A 25,430-nucleotide genomic window follows, 5' to 3' on the forward strand; every position below is an offset into this window, starting at 1 on the left:
TCTGCTAAAGGCCTTCCCACAGTGATGATGTAGGCAGTCCTCAGTTATATTGACATCTGAAGAGGAGGTGGTAATATGAGAAGATAAATAAAAATGATTTATGCAGATACTGAAATTGTAGAATTATCTTAGGATACAAGAAATTGCAAACTACTTTTCTTTGAAGAATACTAGTTTGAAATAAGAGACGTTTTCAGACTAACTTCCAAAAGAAACAAGATTGTATGCTTAGGCTTCCTATTCTCCCATTAAATTTTCAACATCTGAAATTAATTAAAATTTGGGTTGGAGATGTTCAGAAGATAGTCTAAATTCTTTAGCTTCTGTGAAAGCTAGCAGCTGACAAAGGCAGAGGGATCCACATCGGTGTTGGCACAGTGGTGATGGGCGAATGAACTTGCTGTTACGTGTAGGCTGGCGGCTCAATAGCTGTGGGTGTCCTGACTAGCCGGACACTGCGTGTTGGCTTTTGCTCAGGTGGAGTGTCTGAAGGGACTAGACTGAGGAGGAGGATTGGGAAACACTGACTGCAGACGAACAGTTACTAGAATTCATTAATGACATCAGTCATAAGCAACTTGTTTTGACTAAACTCAGTCTGTGGAAACAAATAGTGAAATTCTGTTATGCGAGTCTGTTACAATCTTGTGCTTGGGTGACATATGTTATAACATAGGAAAATGGATTGTTATGATATGTATAAGTGTACTACATCTCATTGTAGGACTGAGGTTTCATCCTCAGAATTATGGGGCATCACTGATTTTGGTGGATATCTGTCTGGCATGTGAGCTTTCACACTGGTTTGATTTTTTCAGGATTGGTGCTTTGCAAGTGGTCCACTTTGCAATGAAGTAGGAAATGGAACTGAGTTTGGGAAGCATATGCTTCTGGCATTCACTTTGAAGACATTAGAAAATATACCGAGGGAAAAATATGAAACCTTGTCAGAATAAAAAGTCCCTGAAATGTGGACAAGGATAAAAGGTTAAATGGTTTGCTCAGGCAGAAGAGATAGCATTTAGCTGCTGTCTTCAGGGTATTGTTAAATTGGTCTGATAATTTGCTACAGTTATGCTTAAATAAGTGCTTTCAGTTTGTCAGTAAGGACTTTGTGAATGCTTGTATAGCTGAACTAAACTTTTTATTTCCAGCCTGTGAGAAAAGATAGAAATGCCACTAATTAATTCTACTACTTCAGGAAGAAAGGTTTTGTTAGCTGATGACTGCATGAAAGGGTGGTTGTATATGTGTGCATCTGAGTCTAAGTAGATGTTGGACAAAGGAGTTCTTCCCAGAGATAAACAGTAATATCTTTTTCATACATTTCATTGGATTGGATGTGCCTGCCTGATAGACTTGCTTGTTGCCAGGAGGGGATGATGAACAGTTGCTGCTGCTGCTGATAGTTGCAGCGGTTGCTGTGTAAAGAGTGGCTTTTGTTTCTTTTCCTTGCCATTAGACACTTGGGGTGCTTCACTTGTGTTATTATCACTTCATTTTGTACCTTCTTAATGCTAGAAATCCCAACTCTTAAAAGAAAAGCCAGTTTTCCAACCTAGCAACATAACATGCTGCTACCATGATGCAAGACCAGTGTTTAATCTGCTTATCTTTAATAGTCTTCCCTGCTTACACAGACCCACTTACCTCTTTAATGAGAAGAAATGTCCTGCAGTGAGGCAGCATGTATTTTCCTTCTAGCCTTATGTCATCAGTGTAGAAGTTGAAATTGGTTAGAGCACTTTTTTATTTTCCTGTCAGTTCTGCTGATTATGGTTGCCTCTTCAGTTTCTCTAGTACATTGAAAGATAGTGTTTTTTGTAAAAGGAAACCTAATTAAAACATACCAAGTGAAAAACCTTAATTTTGAGAAGCTATCAGTATTGATTTGGGGAAAGTAGTCCTCTCATTTCCAAGGGATAAATATGAAGTATCTTTGCATTCTGAATATTTGTAAATTATGGCTACTAGTCGAATAAATGACAAAAGCATACTATAAGTTGCAGTATTTTAATAACACCTAGAAAGGACTCTAAAATGTCAAGAGACATTTAAAGTCAGTTGTGAATATGTAGCAGAAATTCCTATATGATTTAGCAGTTGTTCCTCTGTTACTTTGTATTAAATTCCTTTACCTAAGCCATTAGTATATATGGGACTTCTAGAAGGTACAGGGTTTTACCATTTCTGGGGTCAACACAGGATAGGTTTTTCAAGGTTGACTGCTCTTGAAAAATATGGAGTAATTTGTAGATGTCTGTGTAAAATGTCTGTGTTTTTGTTTATTCTCTGAAGTAGATGTTATTAAATCTTCAGATGGGGTTTTTTAAGAGTTGCATACCCTGGACTTTTTTGATAGGTGTACTCGGCACAACAGTGTGATGCAGGTATCTGAATCACTTTATCCAGTAGCGATGTGAACAGTGAAGTCGTCTTGCCCACCAGAGCATTGTGCAAGTGCAACTGTTTTTCTCTTAGCATCCAAGACAGTTCAGGTATTCTCCACTGTTTGTGTTCAACTGTGTGGGCATATTCTGAATTTTCAAATCTGCTAATATACTTTAGCAGCCTTTTTCCTTAACAAACTGTTTAAAGTTTACATACTTTTTCAGGAATTGAAGAAATGGGGTTGGCTTTGGTAGAGATACTAAAATTTTACTATCTGAATGTTCATGTTTCTACTTGTTAAAGGTTTTTCTTAATTATCATGCCAGTTAAGTAGTGTAACTTCTGGGCTGGGTATCAAGTGGCACATTTGAAATAAATTACTAAATAAAATAAAAGCCACCTAAAAATACAGGAAATTCAAGTGGCATGGAAATGATTTATTAAACTAGGTATAATGTAGCCAGGTATGCTTTAGAAATATGCATTTTCACTTTACTCATTTCTTGTGAAAACATTGTATTTATACTGTAAATAATGCAGTGCAGAGTTCCTTAAACTTGACTTATGAGCTTTGAAATCATTATCTCTATTTGAAAAATATATTACAAATAATATTTTGTAGTTTTGTGATTCAGAGCTGAAAAGGAAGACTGGTAGGTTATGCATCTATTAATTTGAATTTGCTAGTCCTATTTATTCCATACTAGAAAACAAATTCCATCTGAATGCAATTATTTTATACTATAGCATAAATAGATAATACATGTATTTTACATAAATGCTCCTATATGATTAAACTTTAAGTTTCTCTTTTTGCTTTAAGGATCAAGAATGACATCCAGTAAAAAGTATTAAGTTGTTTCAGATTTTGATTTTCTTTATTCTAACATTCAACCTCACTGTCCTTAACTATTCTTCCATATCAATTTTATTGATATGCCTGAAGATAATAAGGTCCATTTTTCCATACATTCTGACATGTCTGCTGCAGGCATTTGTGTGAAGTGTTCTACTGCAGGCTTTTCATAATACAGTGAATAAAGCATTTAATTCTTCTGCTTTCTATGCAGGATATCCTGACATAGTCCTTACTGTCCTTTTAATGAATTTCTTCTTTCTTAAATCAACTATTGCATTTATGGGTTTGTATTTTTTCTCTTTGGAGATGAGATATATATTTTTAAAATCAGGGCTTTGAAGTTAGCAGCACTTTGTGTATGAATACAAACAAGTAATTCTCTGGATGGAAAGTAGTTCAACTTTGTTTTTGCCAGTCTTTGGTCAAATCTATAAATGACTCATTTTGCTAATGGCAATGCTAATGGCAATGCTCCTTTTAAATCAGAATGTTTTAGCATAACAGATGCTTTTGTAGCTGAAGGTTTCTCTTTCCAAAATGCTCTTGGATATTAGTGTGATAAAATCATGTTTGGAATGAGGATGAATATAATTATTGCCTTTTGTATGGCATAGCTTAAACAACTGTAACCTGATATAATTACTTTTAAATTACTTTCATCAAAATGTGAAAATATTAATTGACTTTGACATTTATCACTTGTTTTATATCAGCACAGGCTAATAAATGTCACTTGTATTGGCAGCCAAAAAAATGAAATGATATCAGATGTCGTTGGGGTAGGTTAGTGTAGTCTGTGAATAAGGTCCTTTCTGCTCCATTTGTTCTGTGAGCTGTGGCTTGTACATGCTGGTAATGACTCCAGGCTACCTTGGTTTGAGATGGAACAAGCCAAACCCATGGTCGTCTCCTTCCCAGCAATGTGTGGCTCCCAGACTATTATAAAGTCTTTCTAGTTATTATGCTTTTTGTCTTGAGGTATATGCAGCGATCACCTTCTCTGTAAAATGTGTGGTTTAGCTTTATTTTTCATAATTGTAGTGCACAATTTGGCCAAGGTGGAAGAATGTGTACGGACTAGAAAAGAGATCCCCCTGTGGGGGCTAATTAATGGGTGTCTTCTGGGAAGGGATTAAGATCTTAAAGAACTTAAACAATGAGGATAAATTTAAAGACCAGAGGAATGAATTGTGGTGAGATAAGGGCAAGAAAAAGACCGGAGGTGACTTAAACAGGGACATGAGTGATTTTACATTTCAAATGGATATGAGGATTACAAAGGCTGTAGGCTTGACAGTTTATTCTCTCTAATGGTTTTCAGTCATTTACTGTTTGTTTTTCTAGCTTTTATCTTGTCTTCCTTCCTTAAATGTGAATGTCATGCAGCTTCCCATTCATAGCTCATTGACTGTTTTGGCAGGCCCTACCTTAAAACTATGTGGGCCAAATTTAAACCTGGCAGTTCTGTTGCACTTTGTGTCTCAAAACATTTATTTATGAAATAACACACAAAACTTGTTGTATTGAAATGGGCAAATATTAAATTTTTTTAACAACTGTGTGATTTGGGATAGTTTTGCTGTGTGCTGGTGGCTGCCTGCTTGTAAATTTGGATAGTTTGACAGTGCCGAACAGAGATTTTTCTTCCAAAGTGGCTACCATGAAGAAAGCCCCCCAGGGACTTGAGACTACTGGACTTTCAAAAAGCGATGTTGTGCTTGATTAAGTTTAGACAGATGATAGAGTGATGTAGTAAAATAATTTTTGTTAAGGCATAATATAACATAGAATGCAATGTAGTACCGTTGGGACTGATAAAAATGAAATACTAAAGAAAAACCATGCCCTTACATATGGCTTTCAGCAACAGATGCAATAGATGTAATTTAGTTGTGTGGTGCTGGAAACATAATATTGATTTACCATGAATCATGAGAAATAGCTTGTACCTTGCCTGGTTGTATGGATTGCAGCAATCCTGGCGAAACGAGTTACCTAAAAATGGTTCTGTAAGCGAATTCCTTCATTTTGATAGCTATGGGGAGACAACTGTAACCATGTAAAAAGTCCAGTTACATGTCTAAATGGGGAGCTGAGTGGTACTTCATGTGCTATTGTTGGAAACTGCCAATTTTCCATATACTTACACTTTTTAAAAAGAGCAATTACTTGAAAGCTAGCCCTCTCACAACTTACATAAAATTGAAGACAGTGGAATGAGAGGGCTTGGGGGTAGAACTTGCCTTGTATTACTTGCACAAATAACTTCAACTTTTTGTGTAGCATTTGTGTACCACAAGATAACCATACTTCTTCTGTTTAAAAAAAATCAAACAAAATAGCAATTGAAGTGAAGTTGTAGTGACTTCAGAGAAGGTTAGTCCAGTTACTGCGTGGCATGTAACTTGTTTCTCATTTTGACTTCTGAGAGGCAATAGTTCTTTTAGTCTTTACTAAGTGAATTACTGGATGAAGTGATTTCCATTCCTTGCTTGTGTTTGTTGGCAGACAATATAATGCTAACAAACAGTTTTACTAATGTCACCTTCCAACCAGAAACAACTTGTGTTTTCTTTAAGGAGTTGGTGTATGGCTTTCATTCATTTATTCCTTAATCCTCAGGTGACCTAGTTTCTTCCTGAAGTAAAATGAATTTAAATACTCTTAATATAGACACTGATATTTTAAATAAAGCAGTCTAGTATTGGTGTCTTGGGTTCTTGAAAACTCTGATTTCTTGGGTCTCTTTATGCTCTGGTCACTAGTATCAGGTGAAAGTATTTCAAGAAACAACTACTTATTTTATTTGTGAATTTACAGAAATTCCCCATTGTAGGCACGTTAAAGCCTTCTCACAAGAGGGCTTTCCCTCCCTTTGTTATTCCTCATTTATCCTTATGCCACAGCATGCAGATCCTAGTTGTTCTGCTGGTAAAGTCAAACAGCATCGCAGAACTGTGCATGTTGTATAATGGGACTTGAAAGGAGGCTTCATATTTTTTCTTCTGTTTTCTGAAAACTTTGGAGTTTAACAGCAATCTTTGCAATATTCTCTACTTTTCTTTAAGGAAATGAGCTTGATTAGACCTAAATTAATGGCAGCAGGGTGCATTGTGCAAATGAAACCTGACCACTTGAGAGAAGTGATGTTTTAAATGGAATGGTTGCATGTTTTTTTTTTTTGTTTTGTTTGTTTTTTTTTTTTTTTTTTCCCCAGCGAGCCAACTTAATTTCTCCCCAAGTATTCCTGGTGAAGAATTAGTGCTTCTAAACTCCTAGGAGGCAGATTTGAGAAAGCATTAAAATAATTCCTTTGGTATTTCAAGAGCCCCCCTGCTCTCCTAAAATAAAAAAAAATATAGTAAGATGTTTGGCTGTAAAAATAAAAACAGGCTACCTTTGTACATGGGCTGGGCTTTTGGGTCTTTGCTGAGTGTTTTTATGGAATAAATTGATTTGGCTCTTGTTTATTTATAAATTTACAGTCGTCTTGTGTGGAACGTGTTGCTGGGAAGGGGAGGGATGGGTGACCCAAATTATACGTGAAAGCTGAAAGCGCTCAAACAGTCTGAGATGCTGAGTCCATTCTAGTAGAACTCTCAAAAAATACAAAATTTCTATTTAATATTTGCATAATGAGCAGGTTTAGGGACTGTATTATGCTAGACAAATACAGGGCGGGGAAAAACCATCTATAACTTTGGAAATGAATGGGGATTCTTTCATAAATGTGAGCGATGTCCCACCTCATCTGCCACTTTTAGCCTTGAATGTGTGTCAGTTTTCAAAAAGCAAAAACAGAATAAAATCCTTTTAGTGTAACAGATAGTGATTGATAGTTGGTGTTATGGCTACTAATTGGTTTTAAGGACGATATTTTGGATCAGTTTGATCAATTCTATAGGCTTTTACTTAACGTGCTTGTCAGTTTTCTTGTTTCTTCTCTTTCTTACAGTCTTTCAACCACACAAACAGATATATTTGGACAAGATATCTTTTTCATCTGTTTGAAATAACATTCACTTTACTGTTAAATAACTGTTCCTCTTTTTTTCCTGTCTGAATCTTCCATTTGTTATTTCTGTTTTTGCTAATTTGCATAGTCCTAAAATGCTTCATAGCAGCCAGAAAACCACACTGGAAACAGAAAATGAAAAATTATGCAGACAAAGTGTAAAAATACCTGTAAACATATTTTCAAGTTGTAGCAGAAGACTGTGTTTAATTCCTTGAATGCAGTAAAGATTTTTCCAAATGGAGGGCATCTTAAAGACTTCTACTTGCAAAATGTAGATAAGGGAGTGAAAGTAACTCTAAAGATCAAAACATACAGCTGAGAGCGCAATAAGGTAGAGATAAACATTCATAGCATTTGAACATGATATTAGTTTTTAAAGGTTAAAATTTTAAATCAAATTCAGAGGATATCTGTGTTAATTAAAAATGAGGTAATATGAGAATAATGAATGTTGAAATGTTAAACCAAGGACAACTAGGAACAAAAAGATGTGTGCCCCGCCCCTATATCTCCCCCTTCCCCCCATCGTTATCTTACTTTGTGCTGGAATTTTAAAAATTGCTTTCTCTTTTTGCTAGCAGAAGGTAAACCAAACTTAAGCAAAACATTAGCAAAAGATTTTGACCTAGATTTTGGCATATGTGACTAAACTGGAGTATAGCGAACAAGACTTTGCTATTCTAATGTATATAAAGCATTAAAAAATAGGTATATGCTTGAACCTATGTTTCAGTACTGTCGGAGCAATGTGAGATCTCTGTTAAGTGACAGAAAATTAAGGAGACAGGAGGATGAATACTGAAAGCCATGAGACAGGCTGTAGAAACTGCAAGAACCCAGAAGGATGTTGAAAAAAGAGTCTTGCAGTGTTTTCATATCTGCATCTTTATACACGATATATTCTTTTTACACTGAAGTGAGTTCTTGGGTTAATGGTAGGTAAACTGAGCAGTTTGAAATCCCACATGAAAATAGATATCTGTCAGAACCTGCTAATCGGTGTTTGTCTTCATAAATAGAGCAGAAATCAAAGCCAGTGAAACCAAAATGAAAACCTAACAAATTTGAAGCCAGTTAACTTTAGATTTAACTGTAGTAAGATACTTAGGGGTTATTCACCATACCACTGTGAAAAAGGCAGATAGGTTATCGAATTCTTGTGTTTGGAAAAAATGACTTTAGAAATAATACACTCAACTGCTAAGACCAGGCAGCCTAAACAAAATGTTTTTATAATTGTATTATCAAGTAGCTGTCAAGTGCTTAGGGAAAAGCACAGAAATAAAAAGAATAAGAAAATCATAGATGGAAACAAAAACCCCCACTACATCGAAATAATTTAGTAAGTTTATATGCGAGAAATACTGAAGGGATAGCTTTGGAAATATGTTCCTTGTCTTTTAATTGCACTGCCAGAGAAGATGATCTAGTTTTGTTTCCTATATTAAAATCCATGTTTAGGTCTTGTAAATGCTCCCATACACCATTTATTTGTATTATCTTTTACTAAACTTCCAAGATAAATTGTAAACTGAAAGAGTTGCTTTCAAATGCATATTATGGATGAAAGGTTGCAGTAAATGTTGAATCTGATCATATGGCTATACTGTCTTTTGAACATTTCTGCAAGCGAATCTTAATTTGCTGCTTTAATATGTTTGAAGTCCAAATTAATCTTACACCTAGATTAGCATTACGGGGATGTGATAATGGATTAAGTACTGATCTTTTTTGCCCCCTGTTTCATCAACTGCTTTCTTCTTCAGGAGTGGTAATTGCTTTGGAATGGAAATTTTCAAATAGTATTTCAGTTGATAAAGATTTGTGTAATAATCATGCAGATATTCTTTTGCATTAAAAAGGATTTTTCTACTATTTATTTTGACACATGTTAAATAGCGTAAGAGGTATCAGAATGTGAATCATAATTCCTTAAAGAACTTGTGTAATAGCTATATGAGTAGTCTTGTGGAAATAGAAAATCATAACATGGAGATCGGCTCACGAAAATTTTACACTAAAAATACGAGTATCAAGTAAGAAATTGAACGCTTATCATACAATACACCTAATGCCCCAGGATTGACTATATACAAAGTAGAACTATCAAAAGGGGACAGTGTACAGTATTAGTTCAACAAGAAAAACATGAACATTAGTACTAACATTAGAAGAAAAGTGCTAACATTACTAATGTGAATAAGGTCTCCTATTTTTGATCCAGGTAAAAATTCATCTATACTGTTTTGGTCTGGACGATTAAAGACATAGCTGCAAATTTGATGGAATTCCAACCTCAGAACAAATAGAAACAGAAGTCAGCTTTCAACACCAGATGAACTCACCAGAGCAGGCGAGCATTAAGAAAGTTTATGAAAATAATGTAAGTAAGGCTTGTCATGGACTTGTAGCTGTGCATGTGGCTAGCTGCTGCATCTGACCTGAGATGTGGCAGCTTTGTGTCCTGTCCTTACTTGATCACTTGCAATAGTTTGACCACAGCCTGGTTTGCAGGCAGTTTGACAATTAACTGAGAAATAAGACCATTTATGCTGTTCCTCAAGGACAATCTCAAAACACTGGGAAAAACTTCATTGCAATTTTGCAAAGGGCAGCCAATTTGCCACTGGGATTACAAGAGTAACTGCTGGTTGCAGGAAGAAGATTAGAACTCCACAGACAGCAAAATAGTGAATAAGAACACTTGCTAAACACAATTTGAACGTTCAACAGACAAAAATGTTGCAGAGGACAGAAGTGGGAAAACCTGCCAAGCAGTTACATAATTTTACAAGAAATTGATTTTTGGACATGGGAGGTTATCTTCTGATGCACGAGACATAATAACAAGCTAATGCTAGAAGAACAGCTAGACGGATCCCCTTTGTCCCCTGGTGGTGGGCAAAATAGAACTTTCTCCAAAGTACATAGAATTTTAATATTTACAAATAATACAAGATGCTCATGCATTAACAACACTGCCAGCAGTCAGTGTTAGAAGATCTGAAATAATCCTTTTCCAGTTTATAAAGCTTGCATCTTCAACTCCAGAAACTGATCAGGACAGACCTGTCACTCTCCTTTTGTTGCAGTATTAATGGTGGAGATTAATCAACTGGTGTATTCAAAGTCCATATCAGTATGTGTAATATGTAATTTAATAATCAAGTCAAAATTAAATATTTTTCATTGATTAACTAAAGGTGATAATTATTTTTCAAAGGTTAAAGCCTTATTGTTTAGAGAACCAAAAACCTGAAATAACAGCCTATGACAGTTGCTGGTGGAATGGGAGTCAAATGAGAAAACCTTTGGATTCTTGGTAGCTCTTTCTTCTGGAAAAAATCCTAATCCACAGTGTCTTCTTGAGCAGTTTGATTCTTACTCCTGGAGTGCATCCGCTTGTGAAATGATGTGGTGATTTAGCTCCATCCATCCCAAATGATACTTTTGTGGTTTAAGTATTTCAGCTGAGACCTCAGGGTATCAGCAGCAGACAGGTCCTTCTGTAATCCTTACTTGCTGAAAATTGGGTCTGATAGTCCTGCAGGTAATCTCCCATAAGGTAATTTGTAGTGCAGTGTACTAATGGAGTGGAGTAAAAAGCCAAAAAGGTTGTATGTAACTAGAGAGGATCCACTGAAGATGAGCCACAAAACAAACAGAAAAGTGTCCCCGCAGAAAATGGCAATGTCAGCCATGAAATCAGATAGCTAGGCAATTCTGCCATGAAGGCAAAAAAGCCAAAACCAATTAATCCCCCCAGAGAGACTCAAACTAAACAGAAAACAAACAGCAAATAGGATTGGTACAGAGGAACACAGGCATACAGCAGTGGCCATGTCACTAAAAATATCTAGTCCTTATGCACATTAGGAAAATTCCTCTTATGTTAGACTTTCACAATTTGCCTGCTGTATATATAGTAGGCCATTTGTGAATGCTTCTATAAATTGCACATCTAGAAAATGAATTCCAGAAACCTGTGGCTTTTAAGCCTTTTGTTTTCGAAAGAAAAAAGTCAGTTGTAAAAGAAGGTGTTATAAATAATACTACAATCTGCTGCATCAGTACATTGGAACAAAATTTGCTCCTCAGGTTTTTTTTTTGAAGTTTGCCTGTGTACAAATGAAAATGTGTGAGCTTTCCATTTATCCCAAGAAAATAAAATTTCTTTGTATGCATGTGTATTCATAGATATTGTGTGTGTCTATATACACATATCTATGGAATAATAGAGATACACTGTCCAATTTTATTTCTTTAGGACCACAGAGAATGTAGGTGCTTCATAATCTGTATTGCTACTGTTTCAGAAGCATGGTCCTCTGAAAATCAGAAACTTTTAATTTCCATTTCCAGCACATTTACATGCACCCATTTGTATGCATTATTTCTTGTGCCAGCTTTGTCCTTTGTTCTGAGTAGCTTTCCTTCCGTGGGATTTCTCACTTGATTTTACTCAATGAATCCAAGAGACTGTCCTCACAGCAGCCAAAGACTACTTTTGCGGGAATGATGGCTGCCAGCATTTGAATATTCATTTTGTTTTGGATGAACTGGAGACGTTCCTGTGATGAGCAGTGCCTTCCACAGTTCAAGGCCTCTGTTGTCACACTACAGACCTTTGAAGCTACCTCCCTTCTTTTGGCTAGATAGACAAGTTATTTCATCTGTTCTGAAAACTTGTTCCTTAAAGTTGGTGCTTGGAGATTTTTTTTCTAGTTACAGGCTCAAGTATGTATTAGATAGGAAAATTAATTTTAATAATAGTAGCTAGCTGTCTTGGCTAGGAACCTGGAATTTGTCTTTGTGAATGACATGACTAGAACCAGACATGGCATCATAGCTGCTGATGTGTTTCTGATTGAGCTAATGGCATTATAATAATTTCCATATTATGTTCCATCCTGTTCTTGATGCTGTCTAACAGCTTGCTTGCTTTTTTTCCAAATTGCAGCTGTACATTGTCTTCAATGAACTGTTCACAGTCTCTCCCCTGTCCTTTTCGGAGTTAGTGCTACTTTGGCCTTACGTGGGTATTTGAGTAGTTAGTTGTGTATACATTGATTCTGGCATTGTGTTGACTAACAAATTCCTCACACTGTTAGGGATTTACAGATAATCTCCACGTTCGGTCTTCTGCAGTATGTACTAATGTACTGCATGCTGGAATTAATGGAAAACCTTGAGACCTCCTATCTAACATTTTGCTGCGGTAAAATAATTTACTTCTCATATTTGCATTTTTTTTTTAACTTCTGTGTGTAAGATGTTTCACATGCTTAAAACATTACCCAGCTTTCTGTCTGAACATATGGGATACTGAGAATGCTTTGCCTATTCAGAGATGCAGGAGTGCAAGTAACAGAATTTTCTAATCTGTACAGTGAACAAGGGACAACAAAAAGGTTGGCTGTCATCAGCCAACCATCAGTGAAGAGAGAGAATGCCTCAAGTCAGCATTTTAAAAACACCAAACAACAGAAACCCAACAAAACAACAAACCAGACACACTTTTGGATATATCTCACCCATATCTCTGAGTGCTAAGAGAATAGATTTGCTCTTTTAAGCTGAAAGTTGCTGAACTGGACCAACTTAGTGGAGAGGTTCACAGATGAAACCTACAGAGACATAATAGGGTACTCCCATCTTAATTGTGGCAGCCTCTTAATTGTGCTGCTGCTGAGAATGTGCATTTCAGAAAAAGAGGGCAACCTGCTGGGAAGCATGGGCCCAATCTTTTGGACAAGACCCACCTTTCGGGTGATGTTGTTGTAGCCTTATGTACTGAGGAGGCTCCTGCAGCAGAGGTGATCCCTAAGGATAAGGGGAAGCTCGTTGTGATAGTGGAAGATTCTGTTAGTAAATGCAGTTAAATGGATTTCTGATGTAGGATGTTTGAGGGGGGGTACTCTTGAGGCTAATTTCAGGTTGCCAAGTGGGACACTGAAATACAAGATTTCTGTGATAACATTCTCTGAAATACCTGCCAGCTCCCTGTGTGGGAATTGGTAGACAAGAGATTAGCAGCCCCCATGTGTGGATGACATAATAGTGTAAAAAGATGAGATAAGGTGTGATGGGAGCTGATCAGTCTGCTGGCACTGAAAGCATCTGCCCAGGAGGAATGCTGTACCTCAGTCAGGGCAGAATCATGCTGGGGGCACTGAAAATTAAAAATAATGTATTAGACTGTAGACAAATCCAAAATAGCATCTCTTCTTGGAGTTCAGACTGGTCTTCCAGGAAGCAATTATTTTATTATGTTCAAAATATTCTCTGTATTACTTATCCTAATGAGGCACTGGCCCAGTCTGTGTGGACAACTGAGGTCTTCAGTGCTCATGATTTGTTCTAACGTTGCATCTTCCCTCACCTTATTTAGTGTTTCCTGATTGTTGTCACTGTCTTGATCTGAGAGTTGGTAACACAGTCCTGGAACTGCATTTTTTGCATTACAGGCTGGGATTTTTGCCCAAAGAGACTCCATGATGCTTTCTTTTCTTTCGTAATACTTTTATCCCTGGTAAACTTAATGTATGGAGCCACTTCCCTGCCCATACATCTTAATCCATCATTCCTGAAAAGTAGATACTGACAACACTATCCCATAGGTTATCCTTCTGTGGGTAGGTGTGTGGGATGCCTCTTGCAGAGGGTGGTTGTCTGATGCTAAATATACTTTTGTTTTATTTTTCAGGCTTCTAGAATTAATGTGGAAGCACTTGTAAGTTCTGCTTTGCTCCATTGCTCAGTATTATTGCACATGGCAGCTAACTGGGATCGTGGGCGGATTCATTTTGCTTTCCTGTATCTTGATATTTTTTGTTTATTTGCGTATTGGCTTTTTGAGGCTTTTTTTGCTCATTGCATTTCTCAGGCTCCAGAGACTTATTTACCTTGATAGGAATACTTGAATCTATGAAGGCGAAAGCCTGTTAGGCATGAATGAGACCACAGATGGAGATTTTTCAGACAGTACAATGAACTTAAATTCCCATTTTTCCATTGAAATTAATGGAAATTTTTGCAGTGAGGTCCCTATATTGTTTTGAAAATACTATCTTTTTGTCAGTCATTTGCTTTATCAGTTTTGTATCCTGTTCATTATCTCTAGGACTGAAGAGGCAGTGGAATGCTATATAAGTATACTGAAATTAGCAAAACTTGAAGTGTTAAGACTGAAAAGAAGATTTAGTTTTCTTCAGTAGTTTTTTTACAAATACTTATTTCTAATTTGTTTTATAGTACAGTCTGCTTCCTAGAACCAGTACACATTTGAATGCTCTGCCTACATCTACATTTAATGTTAAACTTGGTTAGCAAGGCTTATAAATATTCAATTAGAGTTATTGGGAAAATGAAAAGAATATTTTATTCATCTATAATGTCTATTGATTTTTAAATAAGTAGGCATAATGTCTATTGATTTTATTTTTTTAAAGCAAGCTGTACATTTCAATTTAAGCAGCCTCAGCGTAAATGCTGGCTAGCTTCTTACAGCTTCAAGTGGAGTAGGGAGTATGATTTGAGTTGCTTTACCTCCAGCTGAAAAATATTCCAACACCATGTTAACAAAGCAATTAACTTCCCCAGGGGCTCATCTCCTAGTAAGACAGTGGACTAACTACATCTGAAAAACTGCTTTTTTTCTGTGAAGATTCATAGTTTTTTTGCCAAATATCTGATAGTTCTTGTCTCTCTGTGAGCCATCTCAGTATTTTTCCTAGATAAGATCAATCAAGCTAATGTTTTAATTTGTTTCAAAGATAAATACTTCTATAAAAATAAATGATGGCAGAAAAAAATCACAGTCTAATTCATTATTTAAGAAGATAGTGGCAAATTAATAACAGTGAAAAAAATATCCAAGTATATTACCTGTGTTTTCTTTTTCTCATATAAGTGAGAAAAGACAAGTTTAAAATGTCACTTAGCATATATGTAAATCTGCAGTAACCCCAGAAGCTGCACTGGAATTACTTTGGGTTTATGTTTGTTACTTAAGTCCCCCTGTAGCCAGTCATCTGTAATTTCTGGACTAGATATTGGTTTTGCTTTTCCATGTTAAAATTATGAATTCAACAAGTATGAAGTCTGTATTAGACATAAACCCTTAAATTCTAAAACTTTCTTTCTGAAGGTGTATCTTTCCTCTTAAGTAACCTGAAATGCTTAAAATGTGGTTATGAATTTGGTGTAATGTTTTAACCCTCAGAATAGGATTTAAATTGGAATCACCATTTTTCTCTTTCTTTGCTCTGCTTTTTGTGAGAAATGAAAAAAGTGAAAATATGTTAAAAGAGCTTTGAACCTGTTGCAGTCAGAATGCATTAAACTATTTTATAAATTTCTCGACAGTATTGTTAAATGAAAAATACCACTTATCACAGAATTTAAATGTAGAGGAGAATGGATGAACTTAATTCAGTCTTTGTGCATGCAATGAATGATTTTACAGGATCACTTGAATTCTGTTAACAATCCTTGGTTCTAGCTGCTGAAGCTGCAATTCTCTTGAGAGAATTTGGTGAGCACCAGTATAGCTTGTGCTAGGAGTGGCTGATAGAAAACATTAATGTCTAAATAAGGATTAATGAGTTAAACATCTAAATGAAGTAAACAAAGGATTTATTGATGGAGAAGACAACTTATCAAACCAAAGAGCATATAGTAGAAGGTTGCCTGTTGGAAAGTTAAATCTTGAATCTTTTTTTGCAAATTATTTAGGTTATTTCTTAACAGATGGTCACTAAACTTTTATATTTTTAGCTTTTTCTTTGTAGTTTGATCCCTCTCAAACAAAAATGCAAAACGTTCTGTGAAAAGTCTTATAAGAATTTTTTTCTCATTAATGGGCATCATAAAAATTAAGCGTTTTAACATCTCCACCAAGTATCCTTTGTATAAAATGTCCTCTAACATACATGGCGAGCACATCAAAATTGTAACTTTGAGAAAAGCTATTGAATTGGGGCTGCTTGTTAGTGGAGTAGGATAGGCAAAAGAAAATTGCAACAAAACTTAAAAAAGAACAGGGAGAAAGCTTGTGCAGTGGTATACAGCTGGTTTTTAGGTGCTTGCACCACTTTCGTACTTAATTGTTTTGATGTACCAAAAATTTGCCAGTTACATGATTTACACTTTACATGCTACTTTTTCTTTCCAGTGTATGTAACTTCTTGTAGGTTGTGTGAAATGTGTATCAGAGTAGCATGGACTTTGATTCTGGCATTCTAGTTCTCCTATAATACATTAAAGACATCAAGTCAAAAACAATGTATTAAGGACTTTTTGGCTCCCCAGAAGCTATTGTGAGCAGAATGCTTTAATCATGCATTGAATTGAACCTGAAAGTGTGAACAAAGTTCATTTGAGTAGCAATTGTGAGATCAATTTCTGATGAATTTGCAAGTCTTGCAAAGACTTCAGCAATTCCTTCTGTACTCGTAAGTACAAACTGGAATATACCCTAAAACCTGCCTTTGAAGCCAATGCCTCAATGAAAAAAAACTTGCATGTTTTTCCAAAAGGCATAGAGGATGAAGAGATCTGTGTGCTTGATAGTATGGAAGAGTAATGATGGTACAGGCAGTCCTGAGTACCTGAAAGGCTTTTCCTGGTGATGAAGTCAGTGCTTGTTCTAATTTGAAGTGTGGTAAAGGACAGAAGACAGAAATTTTAGAGATTGATTAATGTCTTTTGTCTTCATATATTTTCAGGAGAGTTCATATTTATAATTTAAATGTAACAGAAAGAAAATCCTAGCCAGAACATGTCCTTGTAATAGAATCAGCTGTTTCTGCCAGTCCATTACAGAGCACACTAATCGCCCATCAGAACTAAAAGTCATTAGGCACAGTCTGCAGTTTCTCAAATATGTGCTTTGGGAGTGAGTGCCTGTATTTTACCAGTACTTTAATTGGGGATGAATTTTCCTTTACTCTGAAACAGATCTCTTGGCACCAAGCAAGTCTGAATTATCCAACTGTACTAAATGTAAGGTTGTTCAGAAATAAATCTGTGAAAGATGTTTAGATGTATCACATGCTTTTTCTTATGAGAAGTCTTAGTGATCCAGAAACCTTAGTTCACTTGACATTTGCACAATGTATGATACACCTGAAGGACAGGACTGGATGTGGTTATTTAAAAATATGCCCAAGGATGAGGTCAGTCAGTGCCTGTGGTTCCCAGTTCTGCTGTCTTTCATTTTGAAAGCAATAGATGATGCTTGCCCGAGATAGGCGCTGCCTCCTCTAGGCCTGAAGATTGTCTTGCATGCAGCAGTATAAACCTTTCACCACACTCAGGTTGATCTGTAAATCAGTCATGGGTTTGGCCTAGCACCACTTTGCAGTTTCCCATTTCATATTCCACCTCAGAGCATTATCACATGTGAATGTGACAGACAGTGTTGTTCCCTTGAAATTAAAATAGTCCAAGATTATAATTTTAAAGTTAGGGTAAGGTTGGTGGCTACTACAGTCTTACCTCACCAAAATTGAGAGGACCATTTAATTGCCTGCCTTTTTTTTAAATCTTTATGGTTAATTTAAGTATTCCTAAGCAGATAAAATAACTGTTTGAAAGTATGTGTGAAAGAAATGATAGGAGACCATGTTTCAATTTAAGGTTTGTTTTTCACTCAAAATGTTGCTTTCCAGAACTAATTATAAAAAGGTAGTTGTAGAAATACTTTGTGTTAGAATTTTGAAATAAGTCACACTAAGTGTGTAACCACCTTATATTTCCAGGGGATTGAACGTCTTCCTATATATATAATACAAATGTAAATCTCATGTGGCTATTTGCTTTTGCTGTAAAAAATATTTATTATCTGGGAATGAAGCAACAGAGACCTTTCTTTCATCACTTCTGTCAAGGAGTTATGTTTCAGTTTGGCTGCAGTTTGGAGTCCAGCAGACATAAGCAGCATTGGAGATCATTCACTTTTGAGGGCAAAAAGAGAAGTTAAACTCTGTTGTCTGCTTACAAATGTGTAAATGCTGGCTAGCATCTGCTTATTCCAAATTTTCACATGGTACTCAGCATGTGGATTTCTTCATTAAGTGAATGACAACCTTTAACTATTTCTTTGCAAAAAATTATTAGAGCACCCTTTGCCTCACCCGCCTTCCTTCCTTCTCTTGAAAAGTGGTGATTTGAGAGGGGTAAGCTGAAGTGCCTCATGTAGACTAGCTAAGCAATGAGAAATTACATCTGCTTGTTCTGTAAATAATGTCCAGTCAGAGCAGATGTAATTAACTGAACTTAATGGATGCCTCGTGAGGTTACAGATGCTATCAGTCATAAACTAGATGAAGGCAAGGGAGCTTTATAAGCTTGGAATTCCTTTTAGGACTAACTATTAAATATCTTTAAAATTGATTACTTATGCTTTCAATTTCTGAGAGTGTTTTCACATGATCTATGTGGAATGGACTTGCTGTAGCTTTAGAGGAGGATGGGAGACACCACCACTGTTGAGGCTTTTTGAGGAACTAAAAAAGTTTCACTTCCCTAGGACTTCATCGCGGAGCTTTACTATTAGGAAACTTGGTCTTATTTCAGGGGTTGCAAAGCTGTCTTGGGAGACTGGTCTGACGCAGATTTTCTTTTTGCCCAAATTAGTTGAGAAATATAATTTCTATAGGTGTGTCCAAAGTCTTAGCCTAACATTGACAAAGAACATGAGACATGTGAAGTGCCTCTCAAAAACAATCAGCAAAACTCATTTTCTGCCTCTCTGCTTCCACATACTTTACAACTGGGGCGTCAGTGAGAAACCAACCTGATAGAATAAACACAAACCTTTGGACTGTTGCGAGATACCTGCTGCTGATGTTAATGTGGAACTTACTATGTACATTTTCTTGGTTCAGCTACAGTGTTGGACACTGTCTCTCAACCAATGTATTTCAACATAATTTTCTTTGTAGTCTTTGATCTTTTTTCACAGTATGTATTAGCAGTGCACTGAATGGATATGAACTGATGAGGAGGTCCAGGAGTTTTCATGAGATGCCCATTGTTTTATGTAACTTTTATGTAGGACAAACCAGAAGGGTCCCCAAACTCACTCAAATTATGCTGGGCTTGATTATTCAATTTCAAATTCATAAAGGATGTTTAAAGAGTTTTATTATTAAAGTTGGTGGTCAGGTAGCCTTGATGTCAGCTGTCGGTTCTTTTAGAAACAAAACTTAAGGAGTAGATGTGCATATAGTTGAAATGACAACTGACTTAATCATAGATTAATATTAGTACGAGCCAACAAAGGAGAGAAGAAAACTGGATTTATTTGTAATGCTCTTGGCATTTTTAGCAGCTGTGACTGTTTCCTTGTGATCACTGCATGCCCAGTCTTGAAGGAATTTTTGGTGCAAGTCAAGACAGAGTAATTTTAAGAGCAGTTTCTAACAATAGCATTACAGCTGCGGTCCTGTATGTCTCCAAGATGACACTCTTTTCTGCATTTTCTAAAATTTTGTAGAACGTGACCTTTTGACTTAAATTTCTGAAACTGGTTCTGTCTGGCAAAATGAAAGAGAATTTTGAACAGTAGCTCCTGTTATTTTGGATTACTTCAGTGCTGGGCAGGCTGTTTCACACAGAGTGGATCAGTAATACGCTTCACGGCTTTGTAAAACTAGAATTAAGTAATGAGAAAGATTAATGAGCTGTCTAAGCTGTGCACTTTATTCCTCTCAATATTCCCTGTCCCTTAGGCTAATTTGTGCAAAAATATAATACATATAAGGAAGATTTAGAGAATTTAAGTGTGTTATTTCTCAGGTTTTAATGTATAACCTGCCTTTTATTTACAGAGGACTACCATGCATCTTGCTCTTTATTTTGTTGATCCAGATGCACATTTTGGGTAGCTGTTATTGTTTATTTCAGGGAATAAGTTATCATAATGGTATTCTGAAGCTACTGCTGTTGCAATTTATGGACTGTCTGTTATGAGAACAAATTCATCTTTTTAATTCTGTTCTGCTGTTTTTTGTATGCTTCTGCAGCACACCTAGGACTTTGGCTTGCAGAATTCAAGCTGCAATCTTTAAATTTACTTTTTCCTGAAAATGAAATTACATCTTCAAAACATAATCTTTTATGTGCTACATGTAATTTTAAAATAAGTTTGGCAACTGTATTTGAAGAGGGCTGGTGCTACAGTTGTTTTTAGTCTTAAGGAAAATTATCAAGTTGATAGTAAATTAGTTTGCTGACATCTAAGGATTGAACAGCCGAGTTACTGTACCTGCTGTTCTTGATGTGACCAGGGGTCTGTGAGGTTGTCTTTAATTTTCAGAAACCATTCGCTGTTTAACCTCAGCTGAAAAGCGTAGGATCAAATACGAAACTAGCTATTTTCTTTACTATGAAAAGAAAGAGACTGCTGCTTGACTGATAGCACGAAATTGGAGTGACCCTGTGCTCTTAGTCCCAAATAACAGAGACAGGAATGAATTCTGCAGAGGAAATGAGACTTGCAGAATTACAAGTCATTCATTGCTCTGGCTAGGGAGGGATGTGTGTGCACCACCCTGCCCTTGGCTGCAGACGCCTACTCCTTGTGTAATCTGTAGCTCAGCTGTGGCAGCTGGTTTATTCCTGGGGTTGGGCATCTCTACATTCACCCACTTGGGAATGTGGTTTGCATGCATTGTTTTTATTGTCATCTGCCTATCCAAGCCATGATGTTTCAGTTGTGTTTGTTACCATGAGTGGGTTCAGTCTGGCCTGTGGTGTACAGCGTAATGTTGTATTTTGGGCTTGAAAACATGATGTAATGTACAAAATATGGAGTAGCTACTTCAGTTTACTAATATGTGGGAGTGGGCACTGAAAATATTCTGAGGACAGTGGGAATTCTTGTCTGTTTTGAGATGTGTTCTGGAATTATTTTAGGTCAAGTGATCAATACCGTTAATCTTATGGAAAGACCTAAGGTTAAGTGATAGGAAAGGTTAGTGGGCAACTTTTGAAGGCATATATTCTTAACAGGTTAATGCACAGATGTGACCTGGATCCTTAGCTTTGCCTATAATGGAAGAACTTCGTCTTGCCCGGGCAGGAGAGCCGGTGGGAGGAGGGAAAATAATTTCCTATGTTTGAGAATTTTGCTTGCTTAAAGATTAATGGGTGTTTAGCTTTATTTTCTTCTTCGGATTTATTTCAAATTACAGTTACTGCAGGGTTGGGTTTTTTTTTTGCTGACTAGTATAGGATTTATAAGTTGAAGAGAAGAGAAGGGCCAGAAGATGCTAAAAACATTAAATGTATTATTAGCTGATTCATGACCTGTGGGTTTGAAGACTGATATAAACTGATTACTTAGAGAAATAGGGTCACCTGTTAAACAGCTGAGGTTTTTTTTTTTTTTCTCCATTTGGTTTTATATGTTAATGCACTTTGCAAATGACATTTTTACTGACATGTAACTTCTGTTCAGGTAGAGAACTAATCCAAATAATACATATAATTTGCTTTGAACTTGTCGTATGCTTAGAGTAACACTGGGTGAACAGGTATACTGTTAACTATTCCAGTGCCATGCACATTGTCCTGAAGGCTCTGTACCCTGCCACCATGAAGGTGAGGTTTTTTAGGAAAGGGCTGTTCCAGGCAGCTTGGCTGGTACTGGGAATATGGCAAGATGTGCTGGAACTATGCTATCCATGGCAATTTGGGATTTGTGTGATTACAGGCATACATTCTGTACAGTGTGGAAAAAGGTCTGGGAATTAATATTTTGAATTATATTGGCAAGAGCCTGGGCATTAATTTTCTGTATTTTAAACATCTCAGTAGCTAAGCAGATGATCTAACAGTGTGATGCTGAGTTTAGTTTCTAAAAAGTCTGTAAATTACAGAAAACACCTGCAGCATATTCCATAGGTTAATCTGTCATTCAACACAGATATGGTTTTAGTGTTGCTGTTGAAAATTCTTTGCTGATGAGATTGGGAAACAAGTTCAGATGTAATCATTTCTACAGAGAGAAATTGAGAAATACTGTTTTTAATAACCATTTACAATGATATGGTGAAAAGGAGGAAATTATTTTTCTTGACAGATTCTGATAGAAGAAAGAGAAGCTTAGTGTGGGATGGTTTTTTAATCACCATGAAAAATTCCTTCCTGTTAATCTGATGGATGGATTATAGTTTGTCCTTGCATGTCCAGGCTGTATTTTCCATCAGAACTGGAGATTCCAGCCCTCGTTATATCATTTCTGTAATGCAAATGGTTATGTATAGAAAGAGATTTAATTAATCCCCTGCTGGTTGGAAGTATATCCTAAAGCAAACATAGTCAGCAAAGGAAAAATATTAAAACATGAGTGCATGGGACCAGGTCAATGAGTGTCAGTGGAATTTCATCATCTGTGAAATATTAACTTATTAACTGAAATGTATTTACTGTTATATCTGTAAAAATATTTGTCTATTGTCCCAACTGGTATGATAGTGAGCTACCTTGCAAGAAAGCCAAGGTCAAAGGCAATCTCAGGAATCAAGCTGTCTGCTCTGGCAAAAATACAGAACATCCTGAGTGTAGCAATGGTTCTCCCTTTAATTTGAAAGGACTACATTTAAGCTGCCATCAGTGCAGACTCTAGCATCCAACTTTGCCTGTGGGTCTATGCCATATGCGCAGCAACATATTCAAGGACAAATTACAAGACTGAGAGAAAGTGACAATCTTGAGTGATGGGCTCCTGTTTCCTTCACACTTTTAATGATATAACATATCTGTTTAAAAGATATGAGTTGTATTGTAGGTCAAGGAACAAATAGGTTTCCAGACTTTATTTCTGTTTCATATTGTGTGCATAGATGTATGCAAAAAGCCAGCAGCACTCTTTCTGCTCCCTGAAACGTTCCTGTTTACAGATGCAGTTTCTGTATCCAAAAGATCACAATAGAATACATTTTCAGGATCTACGCACTAAACAATCTATTATGTAAATAGAAAAGTGATGCTTAAAATGTCCAATAATTTCTCTTCTAGCTTCTTTGATGCCTCAAAAATGATAGGCCCAGTGAGGATCCAGTCCTATTGTGAAACCTGAACTGTAGCACGTTACGGTGTCCAGCTGATTTTATATCTGCAGGATCTGAGATGATAAGATAAAAGGAAACAAATATAAGGAACTCTTTTGAAGGACGGTATTCGAACCATCTTTTTATAAATTCCATGATGCTGAATTTCTTTCCCAAGGTTCATTTTTAACTAGTTGTCTGAAAATCTGCTGCTTCTTTTGTCATGTAGAGATCAAGTTGCATGTTTAATAATTATGCCTTGAAATATGGAACTGATACAAAAAATTAACTTGCAGAACAGTCTGTTCCTGTGCTAGGGTACTGCAAGATTTAATACACTTCTTATTTTTTAGGATCTGTGAAAGTAGTTATTTGTTTCTACTTCTGAAAGTGTTCTGTGAATAATGTGCAACAATCTTTTAAAATATTCTTATGCTATTTATCACTTCATATAAATAAAATATAAATGTAAGCCTCTATTTTGAGGGTTATATTATTGACCTTAGAGAGCAGGTGGGATGGAGGCTGGCTGAAGTAATAATGGCAATATATATAGGTACTGGCAGCACAAGTGCTCAGGGAGGCGGATGTGCTGCTGGAAGAGGCAGTTTGAAATCTTGAATGTTCATGCGTCATTCTCATCAGAAGGGTGGTCTTAAATGAAAAATGTCCTTTAGGTTAAACTAGCATATTTACTGAAAGGATTACAGCTGCGCCCTGTAAATGGTGTTTCAGACCAAGTAGTCACAGCTCAGCATGCTTTTATTAGTCATCTTGCTTCCTAAAATGTGATCTATTTTTTCAGGATACATGGACATATAATCCCAAATTCCTTTGTGAAGTGGGTGGAAACCAGTCAAATCACACCACCTCTGTCATCATTTACTATCTAAAATGTTTAATCTGAACCGTAAGACTGATTCTGAGTGCAGTTTCACCTTTAAAGGGTACTTGTGAAATGCTGTTGGACTTCTCTCTTATATTTTGCATAATTATTTAATTAGTGTTTTTGTAGTGCTACTTCATGTGTTTGAAACTACCCTGTAATTTTTAGATGTAAACTCTCAGTTGGTCCCACTGCACACATTGAAGTGTTAAGCCACCTTAAGTCTGAGCTGAGGCTCCACCCTGTGAGTGTGCCCCCATCTCTGGTAGCATTGTCATTGTCCGCTCTACCCCCTGGAGATCTGCAAGGTTCTCCTGACAGTGGACAGCCTGAAACAGGTCATTGGTTCTGTCTGCAGCCTGCTCCCTCCTTGCTTCCATCTCCAGCCATTTTCTTTCTTCTCCTTTGCTGGGATGTAACTTTTTTTAGACACTAACTCACTGGTGACTCAGGAAAAAGCAAAGCTCGCAATTACGCTGTTTGCAGTTGAGTAACTTCCAGCTCTGATGCTTGTGTGTTGGCCCCACCATTCATAGTCTGGTCTGGAGCATTGTAAGAAGTGATGTTACCAACCCTGCTTTGGAGAAGTAGAAAAGGGTGAAGGGCTGGGAGGGTGCAGGCTTGGTGTTTCTCCAGAGGGCAGGAAAAGTACTGCAGAAGTCGGGGCATGGCTTGGTGTGTATGGCTGGTAGGGTTTTTGAAGGGGATTTTAAGACTAACATGAAATGAGCCATAGTGGAACAAGAAGTATAAAAATTGATTGCTTTGATTGTGCTCTTTGTTAAGACCGCAGAGGTATTAAATTTGAACTACTGCCTATTGATTCCCACAGCTGCACTGTGTTTGTCAAGGTGGAGGTGCAGAATGAAAACAATTGATACATGGGTAGAATAATATTTCAATTCCATTGAGATGTCATCTGCTAGTACTTTTTTCCTTCCTTACTTGGAAACGCAGTTGATCACAGATTTCAAAGGATGATTTCAGGATCAAAGCCCAAGTCAGTCCTCCTTTTAACCCTGCATGTATTTAATCCTGAATTAGTTACATTATAGGAAGTATTAAAGGTAATATTGCAGAAGTAAAATAAGTGTACAGCAGAAGAAAGGAGAAGGCTTGTCCACTCCTGTTACTGGACCAGGATTCCCATGGTGTATGTCTGTAACTCACAATTACTGGAGCCGTGCTGCTGCAAGGAGGTGTTCTCTCTTTAAG

General features: G+C 36.6%; 1 protein-coding gene across 3 annotated transcripts in view; it reads left to right on the forward strand.

Moving 5' to 3' along the window:
• MAST2 (microtubule associated serine/threonine kinase 2) overlaps nt 1-25,430 on the forward strand; it is a 198,515-nt gene that overhangs the window by 58,194 nt on the left and 114,891 nt on the right. The window contains exon 1 of one of the 3 annotated variants that reach the window (XM_042786373.1): nt 9,529-9,651. The exons of the other annotated variants lie outside the window; for them this stretch is intronic. Within the exon in view, the coding sequence (XP_042642307.1) occupies nt 9,604-9,651 (48 nt within the window). The 5' untranslated portion in view covers nt 9,529-9,603. Of the gene's footprint in view, nt 1-9,528; nt 9,652-25,430 lie in introns of those variants that run through there. 3 annotated transcript variants of the gene reach the window in all.

This window comes from Tyto alba, unplaced genomic scaffold (genome assembly GCF_018691265.1).
Source record: "Tyto alba isolate M040663 unplaced genomic scaffold, T.alba_DEE_v4.0 Super-Scaffold_1000006, whole genome shotgun sequence".
In the NCBI taxonomy this organism is placed as follows: Eukaryota; Metazoa; Chordata; class Aves; order Strigiformes; family Tytonidae; genus Tyto; species Tyto alba.